Here is a 23,524-nt window from a genome sequence, read left to right on the forward strand (position 1 = left end):
CCACTATTGGTTTGATGCTTCTCAAATTATTGTATTGACAAAAAATAATAACAAACAATTGTAAACTCTTCAGTATATTAGATGGAACTATTTGTTCTTTTCTTGGAAAAATTTCATGATGGCGTTAATACAATCTTCGGATGGCCATCTTTCCACTAACCGATCGCATTCAGCTTCATTTACTTTGTGCAGAAGGTCAAGTTCTGGGTCTCTCATTAACGCTTTTGAATAAATCAGCGACTAGAATTGTAAAGTTTGTAGTCAAGTAATTTAAAGCAAAAGTCAGAGTCTAGTAAATATGATGCGTAAAGGTTTAAAAGATGAAAGAAATCATTAACCTACATTCTGTTTGGTTTGTGTATATGTTTCCATTACGGTTAAAATTGTTTTACAATATATAGTCAAAAACAATAACTAGATGTTTAATCAATGTTGCAGTTAAAAATATCTGCATAATAATGATAATAATATATGAAAAAATTAAGCTCTGAAAACCTCACCTTAACTGGTAACTTAGCTATTGCTTCAACTTGAGACATTACATCAGTTTCAAAACTTTCTTTGGGGAAAATTTTTGTGACGAGCCCACATTCTTTTGCCTCTGTGGCAGTTAGTTTGTTGTTGAACAGCATCATGTCACATGCCTAGAGTCAAAAACAAGTTGTTTGAAACCGTTGTGTTTTGCTTCTTATTGTGGAATTTAAAATGAAAAAATATATAATAAAAATTAACTGGTCCAATTCATTACAGATTTTATAAAATGGTTATTAAATGAATTGCACCAAATAATTTTTAATTAAATATATATACTATCTAATTCATAAGTATTCAGCTGAGATATTGCTATATTTTTAAATATGAAAATAAAAAGTTAACTAAACTTTAAGTGTATTTCACTACCTTTGCATGGCCCATTATCTTTGGAAATGTATAAGATGAACAACCTTCAGGACTCTGACCCAACCTACTGAACGGAGTAGAAAATGTAGCGTTTTCCGATGCGAGTACAAGATCAAACAAACCCAATGCTGTCACTGAGACACCGATAGCTGGTCCGTTAATGGCTGCTACAAGTGGCTTCGGAAAGTCAATGTACGCATTTACATACCGCCTGTACAAATAAATAAACACATCTAAAAATGGTGTCCAATACGAATTTTGCAATAGTTTAATATTTCGATTTTTTGGGTTTATTTTACGAAGATGAAAATATATGTAAAGCAAAATAGGCTTTTCTAGATTTTTAAGATTAATTTTATTCCAAATCAACCGTAGGTAATGAAAAACAGAACCTCAACAAATCTCCTGATTCTTTCGCAACTTGATGCATTTCCTCCGGCTTGATCACCATAAAGTTTCCAAGATCATTTCCACTGCAGTAATAATCTCCTGCTCCAGTCATTACCGTCACTGCCGTGTCATCTTTTCCTGCTTCATTTAACGCCACAATGATTTCCTCATACATCTGTGAACAAACTTCTTCTTCAAAAAAAAAATATTTTAAAAAATATATTACTTGGTATTTAAGAAAAACTTTTAATTGGCTTGGTGGTTATGGTAGCAAGGATTGGGCAAAAATATAAAGCTGAAAAGACAAAATTATAGAAGTTAAACAAAAGTTATCAAAACATGCTTATAGTTTACCACATGAAATTTTAAACGAAATGTAGTGACAAGTCATTACACTTAGTACCTATCTAAAACAAAAATGCAAAGCATCCTACTGCTAGTAATTTTTTTTATCCCTTTAAGAATAGTGACTCTGGGACCACAAACGCATGAAGGGGAAAAAAATGTACTAGCAGTATGAGGTTCTGATTTTTTGTGACGCACCTCTCTAGTCAATGCATTTTTCTTGGTGGGCCTATTCAGCACAATCTTTGTGTAATTATTTTGCTTGGTTACGATAAGGTTTTGATAATCTGTTGATGATGAAACATCCCCAACTTCTTCTTCTGCTTCACCTTCAGCATCAGAAAGGTCTTTGACAATCTTAACATATTCTTCTTTTGCTTCATCCTAAAAAATGTCAAACAATTTTGTAAATTGACAATGATTTTTAAGTCTATTCAAACTTTACAGTGTAGAAAACTTTACAGTGGGCTACATTCTGACATATCTACAGTTCGCACAGTGTAAATCGCAGTGTGTAGCGCAGAAATGCGCAGTGTGTACAACAGCTCTACACTGTGGCATACAGCTTTACTGATACACACTGCACACACCAACAATTTAGAGGTACAACTGTTAACAAACAAAACCAATAAAAAATTGAAGCCAATGTTAAGGGATAATAAGGCTTTGGCAAATTGGTTTACTTTTGACCATCATTGACCTTCCATGAACATGAGAGCGTTAAGACACCATTTAACCAACTAGTGTACAAACAAGAAGTTTAATGTTCTTAAAAGCAAAGAAGATTCGAACCTTACTCATTGGGCCGAGATCATTCCATGCATTCCACTTGGCTTGACCAACAAAGTTAAAAGTTCCGGGTTTTTTAGTATTGTTTGCACCAATGGTAGCCTTAAACAAAGTTACATGTACCATTATAGCAAATTTGTTTGAAACCAAACAGACTTAATTCTACCTGTTTAAATAATGCATATATTTGTAGTTTGACATCATTTCCAGGTTCTTGTTTCAATGTGTTTAACCTTTGCTTTGCTGTCTCGAAATCACCGTCTACTTTTGATGACAACATTCGAACAGCTCTGATACTTTAAAAAAAGAAAATTTAAGTTTCTCGAGATTTTGGGCGTTATTAATGAGATTTTTCTGAGGTTAATCGTGGGCAACTTACCTTTGATTTTTCAGCAAGGATCGAAATGTTTTTGCGGTATATACATACGACTGTCGAAGAGCCATCGTTAAGCAGTAGATTGAAATCTGCTAAACAAAGATAAGAGTTTACCGAAATTTGATTTAGGAAAGAATTCGTCAGGAAATTGAATGTGCAGGGGAACTCCCAGAGCTGGTAAAAACATGGATGTCTAAATTATGTTGTAAACAAATTCCGAACCAGACAGCAGACAACTACATAATATACTTTTAATACATGAAAAGTGTAAACAAATCGATGGACACGTTTGCTTCTTTTAAATAGTCTTTATATAATGACGACTTATCCAGTCCAAATACTGAAGTTGTTTTGTTTAGAAACTACAAATTTGTGAGTTAATGGTTTGGGAATACGGTTTTGTTTTATATATACCAACAGAGTCCGTATATAAACATGTTTATATACGAACTCTGATATACCAACACATTCCTCACAACAAAATAATTATAAAGTTGTAAGCAAACGGCAGTGTCAGACAAAAACAGTCAAAAAGGTGTATAATCCAGTAATCCACCACGACACGAAGTGGCATGTCACACAAAAGAATACTTTGGTCACGCGAAAACTATTCTTTTTAGACTTTTAGAAACAAGCCTGAAGCTATCGTGTAAAATACAATGAGGGTAACAGTTGCGTTTGCGTACATATGGTGTGCGAAACAAAACACCGGTGTTATTACACCCTCCTGTGCCCCATTTTGCGTGGTTGAATACATTACACTGATACACCCAAGGTACAAATAATTTGGGCATTAAAAATATTTTTTGATTAAAATGTGCAGAGTCGTAGAAACACTATTCTACGGCTCCGAAAATTTGTTGTCAACAACTACACCCGTCTACGTACATGTACAATAGTGCCACAAAGTTCCTGGTATAAGTGCAACAAAACAGTTTCCTTTCTGTAATAAGGATCAGCATGGCAGCTCGGCGTGTGTTCTGCGCCATTATTTGATAAGCGAAATCTATAGTTATACCCAAAGAGAATTCAAAGAACAAAAAATGAGAAGTTTACAAAGGAGAAAGTGCATGATTGTTGTATTAGCTTTACTTGGGAGTTTTTACTTCTACTTCAGGTAAACGAATATAGCATTTTAATTTCCAAAAATCCATTTATGCGTTTCGTTTTGCTTTTACACGCAACGTGTAGGTGTGTTTATATAGTATGGTGGGGGAAGATGGGGCACCTTTAGCACATAATATCCAAGTATCCTTTTCGTGTTTTAAACAATTAACAACGGTCTAGGAGTCGTGAGGATTTATTAATTATTTTAATGTTCTTTGTCTACCACTAATGGGGAAGAGAAAATATAATAAAATCCTCGTTAGTATTCTCACGGTCCAACAAAGTGAACAGCAAAAGCTAGAAGTATATTCAAATTCGATGGTAAAGAAATAAAATATTTTTTCAGTGCCTAAAAATTCTTTGTGTGTTTTGATATATTTTTTAAAATTGTTGTTAATTAATAAAGGTATGATAGTAGTAATTCGGAGTATCTTCCAAAAACCGTCATATATATTTTAAGTTTAGAAATATTGCGCTTCAGTGTCCCTTCTTACCCCATCACTTTACGATATAACCAGCATGATACTTTTCAGTAACTACTAATTTTTCAGACATTACATTATTGAAGAAAAGCAAGATTCTGTCCGACCTAACCACTCAGTGAATAAGTTGCATGGTAATAACCTACTTGTATACTTTTAAATATATACATTGTGAAAGTTGTCCAGTGTAATATAGTGGGGTGGGAAAGATGGAACGCCTTTTCATTCTATCTTCTCGTACCATTTGTTAGTAAACAAAGAACATTCAAAGAACTATAAAACCGTATCCTCACGACTCCCATAGACTGTTGTTAATTGTTTAAAACATGATCATGATATTTGGCTACCATTATGCTAAAGGTGTCCCGTCTTCTCCACCTACTATACGAACAAAACAAGCACCACTACGATTTCATTTTACTGATACCTTTCTGTTACAGATCCTATTAACATTACTAAAGAAATGAAACTTCGGGCGCTTCAGACAAGAGATGTTAAACGAGAAATAAGTGAGCTTTGGCGGGCTATGAACAGTGGATTTGAATCTGTAAAAACTGGTCGGGAAAATGCAGCGAATGTGAAGGCCTTGCTACAAGAAAGATTTCAGTATGAAAATAGAATATATAGAGGGGTGTTTAGTAATGACGTTAAAGCATGTTAATTGCACTGTGTTTATAAAAGGGCATTAACAATAGAAGTTGAGAATTTAATTGCGTACGACAAGACATGGCAAACCAAGGTTGCGGACCAAGCAAAAGAAATAATTAAACGGAAAATTGAATCCAATCAGGTATGACCAACGTTGGTTGCAATCATGATGTATATATAGTGGTTTGGGGTAAGATGGGACATATTTCCTTGTCATTATTCGTCATATCTTGTAAATGCTTTTATATTGTCTTTTCTCGATATCATAATGTAAATAGTGGAGTGGGGTAAGATGGGTACACTGTAAAAAAAGTTCAATCAAATTTCAATCAAATCCGCTCAACACCAAATTTTGACGCAAAATTTTTGAATCAAGTGCTTGACGCAATTTTTTAAATCAAATTTACGTCAAAATTTCGCTCGGTTTCAGCGATTTTTTAGCATTAAAATGGGCCGATCTCAATCAAATTTTGATTTAAACTTGATTTGTATGAAAAATTCTACATATATATTTCTGGGGTGAAAAATGTTTGTTTTGTATTTTTTATTTAATTGGCACAGCATACACAAGTTATTATAAACACTGCAGATAAAGTGTTGACGTGGAAAATTATACGCAATGAAAGACAACAAATAGGAAGGAACATAAAACACAACAAAAGATAGAAAATGTGGTTTATAAACGACTGTCAAAACGTTGTATTCCCAGGGGTATTGCTGAGGCATGAAGTGGTAAAGCTCGCAGATAAGAAATTCCTTTATTAAACGTTGTACGGACTTCTCCCTCATAAACGTTTCCACTTGACATCACATTCAGTCTGTAATGAAAGCAGCAAGTTAAATGAATAAGTCCACACACCCTTTCCGACAAAAGTTTACTTGATACTCACCAATTTGAATTAACGACGTTCTAATTTTAACATTCCCTGTTCACGGTAATTCATTCGTATAAACGATGGTAGTTCGGAAAATCAGTTGTCGTGACGCCTAAGTCTAAAAACATAAAATATGGTTTTGTATTTGGATGCTATTACATAATGCTATGTCCACTTTGTATATAAAAACACAAATGCATACTTAACTTTTATGGTAAGCAACGTGCGCTTGTCATCTTTCTTCAGTAGAGTTGCAATATATGACCCATTTTGAAATCTTATCGTCGATAGTTGAATTTATAATGGTGTTGCTTCACATTAGAGTGCTGTTAATTAAACAAAAGATATAGTAAGTGTGTAAGACCATACCGTTGTAAATGGTATTAAAATTGCTCACCTTTAGCTTCTGACGAGTTTTCTTTTCGTGTTTTACACTGACTTTTATTTAAGACTTACTGACCAATGTTGCGTCTGCATTGTTATTTTTCTCATCTTACTTAAGCGATATTACACCTGATTCCTCTTAGAATTAGGTAACACTTCCACAGTCTAAAGACTTTGTTCAAAACCGTTTAAAGGGCCTAAACACACTCCACGTCACTTTTATTTTTTATGGTAAATTCATAAAGCGACCGTTTTATTGATTCCAAAAATACTTTGCTTATTAAAATTGGTCCAGTATAGGCGGAGATATTCGTCCTCAAACAGTGATCTCTAGCGCTATCTTTTTTTTACTACGAGCTCCGTGATTGTGACGTAGGAACGTACTAGTCACGTGACTGATTCATTCGTAAAAGCTAAACCTGCGTTTTTTTGTGCTTTTTTGCGTTTTTTTTGTTCTCTCGTTTTTCGCTGAAAACACTGCCTCTCGCCTTTCTGAATGAGAGCGGCCACGCTTCAACAATTTTGTGACGTGTTTGTCACGTGGGTAGTACACTTCTCAGTTTTTTTCGCCACGCAACTTTTAAATCAGTTTTTTGAATTTCACGGTGTTTGAGCTGGAATATCTTTGGTTATACAGAACCGATTAAAACAAGTAAGGTGTCGTTGGAATTAGAAAAACACACTCTATCGATTAAAGCGAAGTACATTTGGGGTGTGTTTAGGCCCTTTAAAATTTGGCGCGCTCCCGCGTGACGTAATAAGAGCGAGAAGAAGTGAGTGACTCTCTCGCGTCGCTCCTCTGAATCAAATTTTGATGTAAGTCCGAGAGCGATTCTCTCGAATCTAGACGTTTGACGCGAATTTGATTCGGTCGAAGCGACTTGATTGAAAAACCGCGCTCAATCAAGCACTTGATTGAGCATTTTGCGTCAAGTTTTTTTAGAGTGTATATGTTTTCTTTTTTTCTCGTCATAAGTAACAGTAAACAAAGAATATTTACAAAATTATACAACCGTCAAGCGCCGCGATAAATAACTGGAAACTAGTTTCATAAAACTATTTAATGTATGACACTACTAAAAGAATCCGTAGGCTATTTTTTTAATCCAGAGCAGATATAAGTATACACTACTGCTACATTAAATAAGTTTTTAATGACTGCTAATTTTTCAGAACCCTCCAGATTGTGAAACTTCCTCCGTATGTATGACATCGTATTCTGGCTGCGGTTTTGGCTGCAAGGTTCACATGTTTGAATGGGTGATGTCGCTCTCTTTATTTTTAAATAAAGTCATTATATTTGATGATTCATCTTTTGGGTACACTGGAAATATTACTAACGACCCATTTAAAGCTATATCTCCATGTCAAAATCAAAATTACAACAGAAGTGACTTCAGAAGTATGGCATGCTTTCTCGAAGAATGCAGTTTTGTAAACGGTATTATGATGTTTTATAACATTACAGCTCCTCAACGTAACAATCTTTATAATATATTTTACAGATGGTACAGTATATGCAAAAACTACGGGGGGAGATGTAATAGACGAAAAGTTTGTTTATATTCATACCAAATTGCGACCACGAGCATCTGGCTTGAAACCACGTTATACAACTGTCGACTTTTGGAGTCGACTTTACAGTTTCCATGGCAACCCAAAGGCGTGGATCACAGGACATCACATTCGCTACATTTTGCGACCAAAACCTGTCATGGAAGATATAATTCAAAAATCTGAAAAAAATGTAAACTTCTCACAGCCAATAGTTGGGTAGGTTCCACGTTCATTATATGCAATCGTTTAAACATTATTAGTTGTTTTATTGAATAAAACAGCTGTGTATGTTTTTTAAGAAACAGAGTATATTATAGTGTTACATTGTTTTTTGTAGCATTCATATCCGACGCACTGACAAGCTGACAATGGAAGGGGAGAATGCGAGGTTCATCTCGTTGCAACAATATCTGCCCCATGTTGATCAATGGTACGACAAGTACGACTTAAGCCAAAGAAGAAAGAATATTACCATACCAACTGAACGTAGAATATATTTGGCAACTGACGACCCTTCAGTTTGGGAGGAAACGAAAAAGTAACCAGAAATTGAGAAAACTTGACTTCTTCATTTAGTAATTACCCTAATCAACTTTACAGATTAAAAGGTTATAAGTTTTTTGGTTTTCAAAATCTGGCACGCATCGCTTCGAATTTGACATCACGAAGCACTTTGTTTGGGTTATTAGGAGTAGTTGTTGACGTCACAATGCTTTCAAAATGTGATGCTATGGTTTGCTCGCTGTCTTCAGAGGTTGGTTGTTCATAATACTCAATATTTAGCAATAAGTGCATGTACATGTAAGTTCTGTTTTACTTAAAGGTTGCAAACTTGGCATTCGAGTTGAGACAAACGGAACACCTCGATGCGTCTAATGACGTCATACCATTGGATCTCGGATATGGTTATGAATTCCTGGTTAGCAGAGTTCATATTGCGGTTTTTGCCCACAAAGCAAGAGTAAAAGCAACAAACGAAACCTTTGACGAAATTGAACTAATGCAAGGCGATATCCTTTTTACCATCACGAACTGGTGGAATGGTTTCTTCAACGGAATAAACGAACGGACCGGAGAGAGAGGTCTCTATCCAACCTACAAAGTTAAAGTCCATCACAATTTTAATTTCGAAAAGTTCGAGCATCGAATTAATGATTTAACGGAGACGTTTGGCCCTTCTGCAGGACTTGCAAACTTTGCAAAAGCATAGAAGGCTGTACATTGTTTTGTAATGAATCTCGTTTATTTAAAATAAATTCGTGACAATAATTGAAACACAGGTTTGTCAAGTCTAATATTGAGAATATTGGAACTAAATAATATACGAAGTAAGATCTCTGTGGTCAATTTGTCAAATATAATGCGTCATAACTCCACAGCTCACAAAAATACCTGTGTAGCTCAAAACAGAAAATGTTTAATGAAAGCCGCGTATATATACAGTGGGGAAAGATGGGACATGTTTTCATTCCATTTTTTCGTCCCATTTGGTACTAAACAAAGAACATTTAAAGAATTATAAAACCGTATCCTTACGACTCTCATAGGCCGTTGTTAATAGTTTAAAACACGATCAGGATATCTGGATACTATGTGCCAAAGTTGTCCCGCTTTCCCCAGCCTTCTATACTATTCTTTGTACTTCTATACCATATTTCCTTTAAACTAAACGATGGATATCATTAAAGCATCATTGCAAAATACCAATTTATTCTGTATGAATATTTCACGGGCAAACGTAAATACGTTACGAAAACCTAAATGAAAATACGTTGCATAGGCCACAGAGTATATTGTAAAATCCTAACGAAAATCAAGTATAGGCCTACCACCGTATACATAGTAGGGTGGGGGAAGATGGGACATCCTTTCTTTCTATTTTCTCGTTCAATTTAGTATTAAAAATAGAACATTCAAAGAATTATAAAACCCTAACGTCGCGACTTCCATGGACCGTTGTTAATTGTTTAAAACACGGTCAGAATATTGGGATATTATGTGCTAAAGGTGTTCCATCTTCCCCCACTCTACTGTATACTAAAAAACCTTTTATGAGCTTATTTCAAAAGGAAATGCATTTTCTATATGCTGTAGTAACTCGGTGCATATGTAGACGCAGGTTCTCAGTAGTGCTCCAATCAAATAAGCATAATCAATTTCCGTTTTACTGATGTATCGACAGTATGCTTAACGATCGCACTTATTACCATATAGTGTGTAAATGAACGCAGACCAAATAAATGAAGTGTAATACAAAACGAAAGTACCTGCTTGTACCGATATTTTTGCTGGGCAGTTTTTATTACTGGAGGTGCAGAAAGGGAATATTTCGCTCTTGTGTAAGCATGTAAGTTATCGTTTTATTTTGAACGGTTAACAATAAAGTTCTTGCGCGTGTTGTAATATAAACATACACTAATGTGCTTATACGCCAACAGATCTAGTGCTTCCTATGTATTTTTATAGACACCACACAGAAGAAGATGCAAATATTGTTGGTGCCAAGCATGATCCAACAGAGGATAAATCGAATGGTAATTATAATGCACCAAATACGTTTATCATTAACATGTTTATGTTTTTCGATCCCCTTTTTTTGGTTAGTAATTAAATATGACCCAATCGCTGTTACCAATCCTATATATGGGAACCAGTAAACTGCTAATGTTGATAGTTCTGCAACAAGTATGTACTTGTGGAAAGGCTGCAAAACGAATTAGTTCAAACTTTCCAGAATAAAATATTAGACTTAATTACCAGCATATTATATAGCACTGTTGCCACATATAAGAGTTAACTGGTACCGAAAACACCTCAAGCGGCAAGGCGTACATGCGAGGAAAAAACGCAACGCGTACATCCTGCTTGGCGACCAATATTTTCTATTATAAAAAAAACAATTATTGTATATATATATAGTATACTGTATCAAAATTAAGGAGGCACAGTTTTAGAAAATAAAGCACAGAGCGAGTCACGCCGTACTATACGTATATTATAGGTTGGGGGAAGATAGGACACATTTTCATTCTGTTTTCTCGCCTCATATGGTAGTAAACAAAGCACATTCAAAAAATTATAAAACAGCATTCTAACGCCTCCAATATAGACTGTTGTTAAATGTTTAAAACACGATTAGTATATTTGGATATGATATGCTAAAGGTGTCCCATCTTACCCCACAGAACTATATATATATAATTAACTCTTTTGCATATGGTTTACGAAAAGCTGAAAAATCGTTACAGATCCTATTAACGTTACTCCAGAAATGAAACTTCGGGCGCTTCAGACAAGAGATGTTAAACGAGAAATAAGTGAGCTTTGGCGGGCTATGAACAGTGGATTTAAATCTGTAAAAACTGGTCGGGAAAGTGCAGCGGAGGTGAAGGCCTTGCTACAAGAAAGATTTCAGTATGAAAATAGTTTAATTTAGTAATGACGTTAAGCATGTCAATCTTACTGCGTTTTAAAAAGGGCATTAACAATAGAAGTTGAGAATTTGATTGCGTACGACAAGACATGGCAAACCAAGGTTGCGAATCAAGCTAAAGAAACAATTGAACGTAAAATTAAAATCAATCAGGTAAACTATTCGTTCAGCTAACTCATCATACGTTTTGTTTGCCTATTTATAATTCTTAAATGTCTTCACTATTTTATTAAATAACTTTTTTTCACATACCAACACTCTGACTTTAAATGGCAAATACAACACTTACAAACCTTTGTTAATCTATGACTCGCAAGATATGTTTATTCAATAAACATTTTACAGAATCCTTCAAATTGCAGCAATGCTCCAATACTGTTGACGCCTTACTTGCCTTGTGGTTTCGGCTGCTACGTACACAGCATTGAGTGGGTCATGTCGCTTTCATTATTTCTGAATAAAGTCGTAGTCGTTGATCAGTCAACATCTCATTACACGAAGAATGTAACTAACGATCCCTTCCAACCCATGTCGACATGTCAGTCTCAAAATTACAGCAGGGAACTATTTTCAGAAATGAATTGTGAACTTGAAGAATGCAAGTTTATAAAGAGCACGAAGCAAAACATAACGTGCACCAAGTTTGTTTTAGTTAATAAAGAACTGGTTCCACGACCACCTGGTTTGAAACCACGTTATCTGTCTCAACAGTTTTGGAATAGACTTTACAGTTTCCATGGCAACCCAAAGGCATGGATCGCAGGACATCACATCCGCTACATTTTGCGACCAAAACCTGTCATGGAAGATATAATTCAACAAGCCGAAAAAACTGTAAACTTCTCACAGCCAATAGTTGGGTAGGTCCTACCACATATCATCTTTTAAACATATTAGTGTTTTATTGAATAAAACAGCTGTGTATATTTCTCATGTAAACAAAGTATAATAGGGTGGGGCGAAATGGAACACATTTTCATTCTATTTTAATCCTAGGTATAGTAAACAAAGACAATTCAAAGAATTATGAAACCATAGTATACTGAAGTGTATACTATGATGAAACCGTATTCTCACGACTCCCATAGACCGTTGTTAAATGTTTAAAACACGATCAGAATATTTGGATATCATGTGCTAAAGGTGTCCCATCTTTCCCTACCCTACTGTATATATAATACTTTGTTTTCTATAGTATTCATATCCGACGCACTGACAAGTTGACAATGGAAGGGGAGAATGCGAGGTTTATCACGTTGCAACAATATCTCCCTCATGTTGATCAATGGTACGACAAGTACGACTTAAGCCAAAGAAGAAAGAATATTACCATACCAACTGAACGTAGAATATATTTGGCAACTGACGATCCTTCAGTTTGGGAGGAAACAAAAGAGTAAGCGAGGAATGAGGGTTATAAAACGCTTATATTTATTAATCGATCTCATTAACTTTTCAGATTAGTAGGTTATACATTTGAAGGGTTTAAAAGATTTTCTCAAGCTGCTTCGAACTTAACATCACGTAACTCACTATCGGGATTGTTAGGAGTAGTTGTTGACGTCACAATGCTATCAAAATGCGATGCCATGGTTTGCTCGCTGTCTTCTGAGGTTGGTTGTTTATGGTATTCAATATTTAATAATGAACGCACGTACATGCTGTTTTGTACTTAAGGTTCCAAACTTGGCCTTCGAGTTGAGACAAACGCAACACCTCGATGCGTCTAATGACGTCATACCATTGGATCTCGGATATGGATATGAATTCCTGGTTAGCAGAGTTCATATTGCGGTTTATGCCCACAAAGCAAGAGCACGAAACGAAACCTTTGACGAAATTGAACTAATGCAAGGGGATATCCTTTTTACCATCACAAACTGGTGGAATGGTTTCTACAACGGAATAAACGAACGGACCGGAGAGAAAGGTCTCTATCCAACCTACAAGGTTAAAGTCCATTACAACTTCAATTTCGAAAAGTACGAATACAACCTTGAGGATATATTGGGCGAAATTAAAGCTTCTGTAGAACTTGCAAACTTTGCTAAGGCATAAAAGCTTGGACAGTGGAACAGCTAACACGATCTGGTTTCATTTGAAATCTTTCGGTCTTCACCATTTTATTACATGAAAATTACAACATACGTTACGCAATTGCAAAGAAACGAAACGTTGGAACATCGTGGAAAGAACACGAGGCATGATTGCTAGATTTCTTTCATAATGTACACTAATTAAATTAGACGAATACGACTTGTGGGTAGCGGAGTAGCAGTCAAAGAATAATTCGATATAGCCAATTATGTAGGGAGAGCTAGGGGTATACAAGTACACCAAATATACAGTGCGAAACGTTGGAAGTTAAATTTCGGTTTGGAAAATCCTAATATCTGTAGTGCTCTGGTTTGAATGGACCTTTCTGCGACACGCCAAGGTACGTGGATTGATCTGAGCTCAATGTTGTGAGTTCGACACCAAGGTGATCCAAATGAAGACGTGCTACTTGTTCGTCCAACTAAACAAAACAAACACAAAATTTACTTACTTGCGGGGCAAGTTTGGCTAATGTTTATGTTAACGTAGAAAATACAAGCCGGAAGAAAATTTTTAAATTTGTCAGGACTAGGATTTTTACATTGAGCGAATTTAAATAATTACAATAGAGTAGAAATTACAATTTAGAATCCCTTCTAAATATTTTGCATAAATAATAAGACTCACCACTTTGGGCAACATGTAAACCTGACCGGTCTTGTATGTCTTGTAGTTTTCGTTGTTGGTCCACAGCTCAATTTGTGCAAGAGTTTGGTTCGTGAAAGAGTTGCTCATGACGAAGCTGGGATGACCAGTAGCGCATCCAAGGTTGACGAGACGACCTTCAGCAAGAAGAATAATGTGCTTTCCACTTGCCATGGTGTATCGGTCGACCTGCGACAAAGGAGTCTTAGAATGTACAACCAAATAATCTTTTTTTAAATATCCAGTACAAAAAGTGACAGTTTGTCAGTAAAGTTTTGCACAAAACATGCATTGTGACAAGTGATCCAATAGCAAACGGTTTCAAAACTCTAAAACTTTTCTTAATTAACAACAAATTAGGAAACTGTGTAGATTGGCATGTCTTGAGTTATGCAAAACTTTAAATTCTTATAGATCTACTTCAAACAGAATACAAAATTGCAATTTAGTCTAGAAAGGTGTACCAACACAATGGTAATGTATAAATGTAATGTAATGAGAAATAAGATTCACCTGTGGTTTAACTTGCACTTTCTCCACAGCATTAGCATTAAGCCAAGCTACATCCAACTCACAGTCAAAATGTCCAATATTACAAACAATGCAGTCGTTTGGAAGCGATTGGAAAATCTCTGCAGTTATGATATCTTTACAACCGGTGGTGGTAACGATGATATTGGCACGTGGGGCAGCTTTTTCCACTGTTGTGACTTCAAAACCTGTAAATGCATGAGATTAAGGCAGCTGAAACTGCTGTTATAATTCCCAAGGCTGGCGCACACAGTATATGTTCATAGTGTGCACTTGAAGTGCTGTTATATTTTATTAACACTATTTCATCACAGGATGATAAGAATGAATAGGGAAGTGGATGAAATGTGTACACAGCGCAGCCAAGTTATAAATATATGTGCAATCTATGAAGCACAAATAGACACAGCATACTCGCTGCATTGATAAAACCATGTATGGTCCAAAATAAATATTCGTTTATAGGCACCAGAAGAATTACTTTTAGGGGTAAGTTAGTTATTAAGTAATATGCTGAAGTTTCATTGTGTTCAACACTGAGAAAGTTTACTTAACGTGATCAGCGTGCTTTTACAGAGCCTCTTGCCTAATGAAAAGACACATGGTGTTGTGCAATCAGAAATTACGACATTTAGTTATATTACCTTCCATGGCTGCTTGCAGGGCATTGATGGGGTCAATTTCTGAGATGAGAACTCGGCAACCAAAGGCTTTAAGCGATTGAACAGATCCTTTTCCTACATCACCATAACCAGCAACCAAAGCAACTTTGCCTGCAATTTTTAAAACACAAAGCTGCAAATGAAATTATAGTTGGGTGTTGGGTTATACAAGAAACTTAAAAAATATATCCTGAAGGGGTCTTCATATAACAGACAAAATGTTCATATAACAAAATTAATATGTTTAAACTAAAATACCTAATCTATAAATTATGATCTTTTGGTACGACCACTTATGGTTGGTTCAATGCAAACCATGTTATTACCTGCCAACATAACATCAGTTGCACGCTTGATACCATCAACCAAAGATTCCCTGCAACCGTACAAGTTGTCGAACTTGCTCTGAAAAAAAGAAACAAAAAATTTAAACCACTGGAATAACAAACTTACGTTATTTGAGTGTAAAAAGAAGATTGGGAGTAAAAATAAAGAAAATTTTATTATGTAAAGACATTAAAGTTACCTTGGTAACAGAATCATTGACATTAATGGCGGGACATTTCAATGTTCCAGCTTCCATCATCTTGTAAAGGTTGTGGACGCCAGTTGTTGTCTCTTCCGACAATCCTTTGATCCCAGGAAGAAACTGAGGATACTTTTCATGAACCAAGTTGGTGAGGTCACCTCCATCATCCAAAATCTGCAAAAAAATGATGAAAAAAATCAATTGGAGAAAAAAGTCAGAATTGTAATTTTTATTTGAAATTACAATGTCAATTTAAAATATCAAAATAAAAGAACTTAAAAAAAAGACTAATCATTACTAGCAAGCATATTTGGCTTTAGTATAACCTGCCCATTGCACCATAAAGCACACAGTATCTACTATAATGGTAGATTGGTAGTACCATTGCACCATGGCCACAGTACTCTGCAGCAGAGTCTTTGCTACTAGTTCTAGTACTGTTGGCAATTACATTACAACTTAAATGTTAAGCAAACACCAACAATGGATGTTCAACACATGCGGTGCATTACAAGACTCTTATTAAAATATCAATGTATCTAACAGCAGGTGCTTACCATGTTAAGTGGTTCATTATTTGGGAATACGATGGTTTGATCTACGCACCAGATGTATTCTTCATCAGTTTCTCCTTTCCATGCATAGACAGCCGTTCCTGTTGCTGCAATTGCTGCTGCTGCGTGGTCTTGTGTGGAGAAGATGTTGCATGATGACCATTGAACCTGTAAGGAGAAAAACACCCATTATGAAATGAAGTCAATCAGACAATCTGTGCCTATGTATAACACTTCTTTATCAAGTTATGATTACAATTCAGAAGGCAGACAAATCCAAAAAGTAACTTAGAGCAGAAAAACTTGTACATTGGGGAAATAGTCCAGGCTCACAGGTTTCCTTATATGCCATTTAGGACTTTACTAATACAGAATTAGGAGAAATATAGAATATTTCACGCCCCAACCTTCGCACTCAAATAAACTAAAGGAAATAGGTTGTAGAATATTTCCCCCACCAACCTTTGCACCCAAACTGACTGAAAAAATAGGTTAAAAATATTTCCTACACAAACCTTTGCACCCAAAGCTTGTAATGTTTCAATGAGGACAGCAGTCTGGATGGTCATGTGAAGACACCCAGCAATCCTGGCACCTTTCAGTGGTTTGGATTCTCCGTACATTTTCCTCAGAGACATCAAACCTGGCATCTCATTCTCGGCAATTTCAATTTCTTTTCGTCCGAACTCAGCCAAGCTCATGTCAGCTACAAATACAATGATATGTTACTAAGTAAACTTTCAGTGTATCGTATGTTTGGTAAACTTGCCATTACCATTTGTGGTATATACTAAAAAATTCAGGCATATTTTGTTGTATATTTAACTATTACAATACAGTAGGCCTACAGCTACAGGTTTACTGAAGGACATAATTGTAGTATAAATGCAAAAAATGTTACTTATCAAAGCAGGATATACATACAAAACACACTTAAAATTACAATGCTTATACTTCGCTAGGCACCAGTGAAGAATCCTCTGGTACATTGCAGAGTAGGCTAGTAGTGGTTGGTGGGGTAATACTGCCGCTGGTGACCAGTGAAATTTTTGGACTCAAAATGTTCCTTACGTCTCCCTGATACCCGCTGTATAATTTTTTTTGAAAAAACTTGGGCGTTCGTGTCGAAAAATAAATTTGAAAATGCGCGAAATCGTGCTGCGTCACCGTATTTTCCACACGAGCCCTCATGGATTAAACAAAGTTTAAATTGTGACGTCATAGATTGCGAATTACCACGTTTGATTTCTACGTTACAGATTACGTAATTTGTTAGATTTTTGGGGGATTTAGGGGTTGTGGGTTAAAAGTAGGGGTTAGGGTTGGGGCTTCCGGTTTTCCCTAGCTGAAAACAGTATGAAAAACAAGTTTATAACGTGCTGTAACGTTCGTAATATGTCACTACTGTGACGTAACATTCGCTATTGTGACGTAATATGTCGTTACGCAAGTCAGGCCTGAGTTTTTTTATAAAAAAAATATACAGCGAGTATCAGGAAGACGTATGAAACATTTTGAGACCAAAGTTTTCACTGGTCACCAGCGGCAGTATTACCGGTTGGTGGTTAGTAGTTAGGGGTTAGCAAAGAAGGAGGGGGAAGATTCTTCACTAGCGCCTTTCGCTATACCATTAACAAACGTTACGGCAGAATTACTAAGATATGCACTACACCATGTGCTTTCTGCTTTTCTGTTTTTTTATACTACACTCTATAACTTTTGCCAATATATTCACCGAATTATTTTAATGAAATAAACTATTAAGGACACTAACGATTACTTACCGACTTTGTATGCGGCTTTTCCTGGGGCCATGATTACTATATAGTTTAGTACAAACTTGAAATTGAAAAACTTGCAACGGAGAATACAACCTCACAACTGAAAATTTCAAACTGAGTGGGAACGAGACAACGTGCGTTCTGTTTATATACCTCTGAAAATCAGTCACGCGTAAAATAGATAGCAAAGTCGTTGGAGCAAAACAATTCGTTTTCGGGGATGGATTTAATCAAATTTAACTTCAGTATTTGATCACAAATGTATAACGCAAAAAATGTTTAAACTTTATAGGTCAACTATAGCCTGTTCTGATAGCCGTAACGTAGACATATAGGTTTTATTTTATTCATAAACGGGGACGGAAAACGTTTTATATTTAAGGGAAATGTTAATCAAAGAAATGCACGAAACATTTTAAAATAATTTATTAATGTTAAGTTTTGCATATATTTAAGCAGCAACACAATGAGCTCGATTTTCAAGCTTATAATCACATGATCTTTATTATGACTCAGTAAATAAAGTGCTGATTCACCAGTGTTGCCAAATATATTTTTAATACAAGTCAGATGACCAATAAATCAAATGTTTTTATGCTTGTTTATCTGAAGGATGTTTTCATTTTAAAACCATAATAGTTACTATTCAAGACATTTGTTGTGTTTAGTGTTGCATACGAACAACTATGGACACTTATTTTAATTAGAAACGCAGACGATTTGTGTAGTCTTTACTCACGCAAAGTATAGCATTAATATAAAAACCGTATAACATAAATTACCTTTTTTGTATTTGCCGTTTAGATTTTTCCAGTTAACAACTAATAAAAGACACTGGGTTAAAAATGGGTGATATATACGATATGTTTTTCAACATGGACAGTGGTTATCTTGAAGGATTGGTACGAGGATTTAAAAATGGGATATTGAATAAAGAAGATTACAGACACCTGACACAATGTGACACACTTGAAGGTAAGGTTTCCTACAAAAACTTGTGCATGCGTATACTATCCTATAGTAAAAGTATCTGATGTTTAATTGAATAAGCTATAAGTTTAAGTTTAAAATAAAAGTGGAGTTATTTTGCATTTTTTAATGCACTTTACGTAGTACTTTACAGTTTGATAATTTTTCAGATCTGAAACTTCATCTTCAAGGTACGGGTTATGGACATTTTCTTGCAAATGAACCATCGCCACTTACAGTGTCCGTGATTGATGAGAAATTAAGGGAAAAACTTGTGGTTGAGTTTGAATATCTAAGGAACCATGCATACAAGGATCTCGCTACATTTCTTGACTTTATTAAGTACATTAAAAATAATCTTAACTTTTTATTTGATTTTTATATATATAGTAGGGTGGGGGGAGATGGGACACCATATCATTCTATTTTCTCGTCTCAATTGGTTTTAAACAAAGAACATTCAATTATAAAACAGTATCATCACAAATCACTTGGACCGTTGCTAATTGTTTAAAACCTAATCTTGATATTATGTGCAAAAGGTGTCCTGTCTTCCCCCCCACCCTTTTTTTTTTTTACCCGATTTTTTTACTCACAAGATAATGGGTTTCAAAAATTGCTTTTACACCTAAATCAATGTCAAGTTTTCATCCATATAATATAATTGACAACCTTTTTTTGGTTGCAGGTACAGCTACATGATTGACAACATAATTCTGTTGATCACTGGCACCCTCCATCAAAGACAACTTTCTGAGCTGCTTCCAAAATGTCACCCACTTGGAATATTCGATCAAATGGAAACCGTGACCATTGCCAATACAACTGCCGACCTCTATAATGCAATACTTGTTGATTCACCTTTGGGTAAAAAACTACTTTTTTTTAATATAGTAGGCCAGTAGGGTGAGGGAAGTTGGTCACCTTTTTTTCTATTTTCTTATCTCATTTTATAGTAAACAAAAAACATTCAAAGAAATATAAAAACATAACCTTACGAGTCGTTTTGACTCTAATATACTGCTGTTAATTGTTTAAAACATGATCAGAATATTTAGGTATTGGTTGTTAAAGGTGTCCTGTCTTTCCCCACCCTACGGAATATAATTTTTGCCTTGATTTCAATTTTACTATGATAAGTTTCTGATGCAGTAAATTCTAGTACTGTATCACTTCAACCTGGGATTACTTTGCAGCACCATTCTTCAAGGAATGTATTTCTGAGGAAGATTTAAATGAAATGAACATCGAAATAATCAGAAATACTCTCTACAAAGCTTACCTGGAAGCATTCTATGATTGGTGCCAAAGAACTGGTGGTCCAACTGCAGACGTCATGTGCGAAATATTAGCGGTGCGTTGATATTTTATAACTGAGACCCTTGTAAATCAGTATTTGGAAAGTTTGTTCAGTTTACTTTTTTTTAGAAATAACCCCACCTCGAATTTTATGCATATATATATTAGCGGTTTTCAAACTGGGGTTCGTACAGTTTCAGAGGGTCCACAATGAAAAAATGATCCAAAACCAAACATTCATGAGTTAGTTGCAGCAAAATAACTGCACCCATCCCATTAAACAGCTTGCCGTATTTTATAGTTTTTTCTTCCATTGGTGTGGTTTTGCATTTTATCCATAGCATTCTTTATTTTTTTTAGGGCATCGAAATATCAAAATAATTGCAAAGGGTCCACCAGGCAAAATTTTTATAAAAGTTTGGAAACCGCAGATATATATATTTACTTTTGTCTTATTACTTTGAGCAGTTTGAAGCTGACAGAAGATCTATTATAATCACAATCAACTCATTTGGTACGGAGTTATCTAAAGAGGACAGAGCAAAGTTATATCCTCGCAGAGGGAAACTTTTTCCTGATGGTCTAATTGAATTATCAAAGGCAGATGAATATGAATCTGTCAAAAGGGTCTCAGAACTTTATGCTGTAAGTCGGTTTTTATTAGTTTGTTCCTTTCATAATTCTCAATTTGTACTTTAGTCTACTGTATATAAATTTGGTAAAGAATAATTGTACATAAAAGCTAATATAATTATCAAAAGAGTTTCAGGGCTTAATGTCAATTTGTAGGGCCCTTGTCTCCTTGACAAGGAACTCACCAATAAAAAAGTAATTTTGTAATAATTTGTTCCTTTAATTTACTCCCAATTTGTACCCCATATAAGTTTGGTAAACTATAATTATACATAAATTAAGGCCTAAAATGTTCTAAACTTAAACTGTCACAATTCTTTTTCCCTACAGGAATACAGGCCATTGTTTGATGGTACCGGTAACAACCCGGGAGACAAAACTCTGGAAGATAAGTTTTTCGAGCATGAGGTAAGAGATCTCTTCAAATTTGATTCTAACTGATCTATTCTCACAATGACAGTTATTTTATAACAACACAGGTGTCCTGTTTCACACACCTCATGCCTACTTAGTAATTTGGGGGGGGGGTTGTTACTTTTGGTGTATTGTCTACAATTAAGCCCCATAAAAGATCATCAAATTTACAGCAATAGGTATTAGGTTTCTTCCCAATGACGCATATGCCCACAAGGCCAAAATAGTGGCAGCGACGAGCCGTAGGACACGTGCTTTGCCCACAATGGCAGCGGACTGACAGTCTTAAGTCTCAAACCCAAATCCCATTGGCTAGAGGCATACACGATAACTACTGTGCTATTTCCTCATACAATATTTTTAGTTAACTTTATATTTTTCAGGTGACGCTCAATGTGAACAGCTTCATGCAGCAGTTTCAGTACGGTGTATTTTATTCCTATGTCAAGCTAAAGGAGCAGGAATGTAGGAATATTATTTGGATTGCTGAATGCATTGCCCAAAGACACCGCGCGAAGATTGACAGCTACATTCCTATTATGTGATTCAGAAAATAAACTTTTGCTCGGAAATAATTTTTGACATGCATTTTTAAAACTAAATATTTAGATGTGCCATCTAATCAACAGAAAAATTTCATCTTGAAATTTATCACATACAAGTTAACTACGTATATAGATCGTGTGAGATGCTTTGGTGTTGTATGTAGTTCCGTTGGGTAGAATATTTATCGTTTCAATTTTGAATTATTTATTCGCATTTGTTGTTGTTATGTATAAACATGTACAAGCAAACTATTATTGTCACCGTTAAGCTCTTTATGCAAGGAGTGCAATATTGTTAAATCTTGAACATAATAATAAATTTTGTGAAGAAACGTTTGACTGATTGCAAAGTAACACTAAGCAATTATTTATATTTACTTTGCAATCTAATTTACCAGGGAAAGTTCTGTAGTAAAAACATCCACAAAAGTAGTTCACTAATTCATATCGCTAGATGGTGCAAGAGAACTATTTTTTTACAAACAGGTTTCTCGGAAACATTTGTGACTTTTTGTTCATCATGGACATTCTATAAGTCTACATTGTCAGCCATACAGTAAAACAAACATTTAGAGTTTCAAACGTTATAACCCGTAGGTGGGCACTAGGGTGTATCATGCTGGCCTAGTCAATGTATTGAGTATATTGGGCATGAGTGTATAAAACAAAACACCCGTGTTTTAGCGAATGTCGTTTTTTCGAGCACGCGTGGATAAAGCAAGTTACAAATTTAAAAAAGTGTATTACGAACATATTTTTTTCGCCGCAAACGTTTATGCCAGTCGCGATTCGTAGTTTAACCAATTAGAGAAATACATGCTTTAGGTGGCTGTAATCGGCGTCTGATCCGTTTTCAGATAAGTTGGCGTAAAATCGAACATGATGCGTTCTTAGAAGTTTTGCTTGTTAGATAACACTGCCTAATGCGAGCTGCTTTTGCGGCTAATTTCGAAGCACGTTTGTGCGCAAGTGACGCTATGCGTATCATTTCTGCGGCGTTAAAAAATGAGAAGAAACACGGTCATGAAAAAACAAGCACAGTGTGCCATTTTTGTCGTATCTGAATAGTCTCTATATAGTACTGTGGGGGAAGATGGGACACCTTTAGCAAATAATGTCCTGACACCCCGATCGTGTTTTAAACAATTAAGAACGGTCTATGGGACTGGTGAAAATACGGTTTTATAATTCTTTATTTACTACCAAATGGGACGAAAAAATAGAAAGAAAAGGTGTCCCAGCACCTTCCCCCACCCTACTGTTATCCTGTCATAACTGGCTAATGAACTGACATCCTGTCTCTTCGTCGCTTTAGTTTTTACTAACACGAATATTGCTGCAGACTGCCAAGTTCAGCGAACAAATAAAGAGCATAGGGATATCATACTTTGTACACGTCCCACGTACATACTATACCATTTTGTTATATTTATGCATGTAAAGAAGGGCGGGGAAAGATAGGATACCTTTTTATAATAACTTATAATCCATTGTTAAATTTACTTTTTTAAGTTTATATTTTTGTCCAACTTTTAGTGTTGCTATACAGCATACACTGTATCTTGCACAAGCCACTTCT

At 35.4% G+C, this 23,524-nt stretch overlaps 5 protein-coding genes and 1 long non-coding RNA gene across 8 annotated transcripts; 3 read left to right on the forward strand and 3 right to left on the reverse strand.

Annotated features, from left to right (window-relative positions):
• Positions 1-10: 10 nt before the first annotated feature.
• LOC149738567 (enoyl-CoA delta isomerase 2-like) lies at positions 11-3,248 on the reverse strand. 2 transcript variants are annotated; one of them, XM_089874157.1, is made up of 9 exons: positions 3,050-3,248; positions 2,804-2,892; positions 2,591-2,720; positions 2,428-2,526; positions 1,834-2,019; positions 1,293-1,465; positions 901-1,111; positions 501-644; positions 11-240 (listed from the first exon to the last, which is right to left on the reverse strand). In XM_089874157.1, exons 2-9 carry the CDS (start codon positions 2,866-2,868, stop codon positions 88-90), a joined length of 1,161 nt encoding a protein of 386 aa, XP_089730283.1. In that variant the 5' UTR covers positions 2,869-2,892; positions 3,050-3,248; the 3' UTR covers positions 11-87. The 2 variants fall into 2 exon arrangements, with proteins under 2 accessions (XP_089730283.1, XP_089730282.1); XM_089874156.1 differs by lacking the exon at positions 3,050-3,248 and having other exon boundaries at positions 2,804-2,980.
• A 95-nt stretch (positions 3,249-3,343) lies between these two features.
• LOC149738568 (alpha-(1,6)-fucosyltransferase-like) lies at positions 3,344-9,128 on the forward strand. Of its 2 annotated transcripts, XM_089874140.1 has the most exons (9): positions 3,345-3,917; positions 4,459-4,523; positions 4,830-4,995; positions 5,071-5,179; positions 7,470-7,737; positions 7,802-8,069; positions 8,191-8,391; positions 8,454-8,607; positions 8,677-9,128. In XM_089874140.1, the coding sequence occupies exons 1-9, from the start codon at positions 3,844-3,846 to the stop codon at positions 9,061-9,063; spliced, it is 1,692 nt and encodes a 563-aa protein (XP_089730266.1). In that variant the 5' UTR covers positions 3,345-3,843; the 3' UTR covers positions 9,064-9,128. The 2 variants fall into 2 exon arrangements, with proteins under 2 accessions (XP_089730268.1, XP_089730266.1); XM_089874142.1 differs by lacking the exon at positions 4,459-4,523 and having other exon boundaries at positions 3,344-3,917.
• Positions 5,567-7,244, reverse strand: LOC149738569 (uncharacterized). The gene is made up of 3 exons (XR_016384568.1): positions 6,310-7,244; positions 5,928-6,238; positions 5,567-5,855 (listed from the first exon to the last, which is right to left on the reverse strand). It is a non-coding gene; the product is annotated as an uncharacterized LOC149738569 (long non-coding RNA).
• Positions 9,129-11,307: 2,179 nt separating the features above from the next.
• LOC149738570 (alpha-(1,6)-fucosyltransferase-like) lies at positions 11,308-13,344 on the forward strand. Its single transcript, XM_089874177.1, has 5 exons — positions 11,308-11,439; positions 11,632-12,146; positions 12,482-12,682; positions 12,746-12,899; positions 12,964-13,344. The coding sequence occupies exons 2-5, from the start codon at positions 11,722-11,724 to the stop codon at positions 13,342-13,344; spliced, it is 1,161 nt and encodes a 386-aa protein (XP_089730303.1). The 5' UTR covers positions 11,308-11,439; positions 11,632-11,721.
• Positions 13,345-13,378: 34 nt separating this feature from the next.
• LOC149738571 (adenosylhomocysteinase-like) lies at positions 13,379-18,249 on the reverse strand. Its single transcript, XM_089874151.1, has 9 exons — positions 18,089-18,249; positions 16,820-17,010; positions 16,308-16,472; positions 15,748-15,924; positions 15,548-15,626; positions 15,204-15,332; positions 14,542-14,747; positions 14,011-14,217; positions 13,379-13,804 (listed from the first exon to the last, which is right to left on the reverse strand). The coding sequence occupies exons 1-9, from the start codon at positions 18,117-18,119 to the stop codon at positions 13,673-13,675; spliced, it is 1,317 nt and encodes a 438-aa protein (XP_089730277.1). The 5' UTR covers positions 18,120-18,249; the 3' UTR covers positions 13,379-13,672.
• Positions 18,250-18,860: 611 nt separating this feature from the next.
• LOC149738572 (V-type proton ATPase subunit d-like) lies at positions 18,861-22,277 on the forward strand. The gene is made up of 7 exons (XM_089874162.1): positions 18,861-19,060; positions 19,225-19,396; positions 19,743-19,921; positions 20,251-20,408; positions 20,822-20,998; positions 21,317-21,394; positions 21,784-22,277. Exons 1-7 carry the CDS (start codon positions 18,931-18,933, stop codon positions 21,943-21,945), a joined length of 1,056 nt encoding a protein of 351 aa, XP_089730288.1. The 5' UTR covers positions 18,861-18,930; the 3' UTR covers positions 21,946-22,277.
• Positions 22,278-23,524: the final 1,247 nt, after the last annotated feature.

This window comes from Ciona robusta, chromosome 3 (genome assembly GCF_009617815.1).
Source record: "Ciona robusta chromosome 3, ASM961781v2".
In the NCBI taxonomy this organism is placed as follows: Eukaryota; Metazoa; Chordata; class Ascidiacea; order Phlebobranchia; family Cionidae; genus Ciona; species Ciona robusta.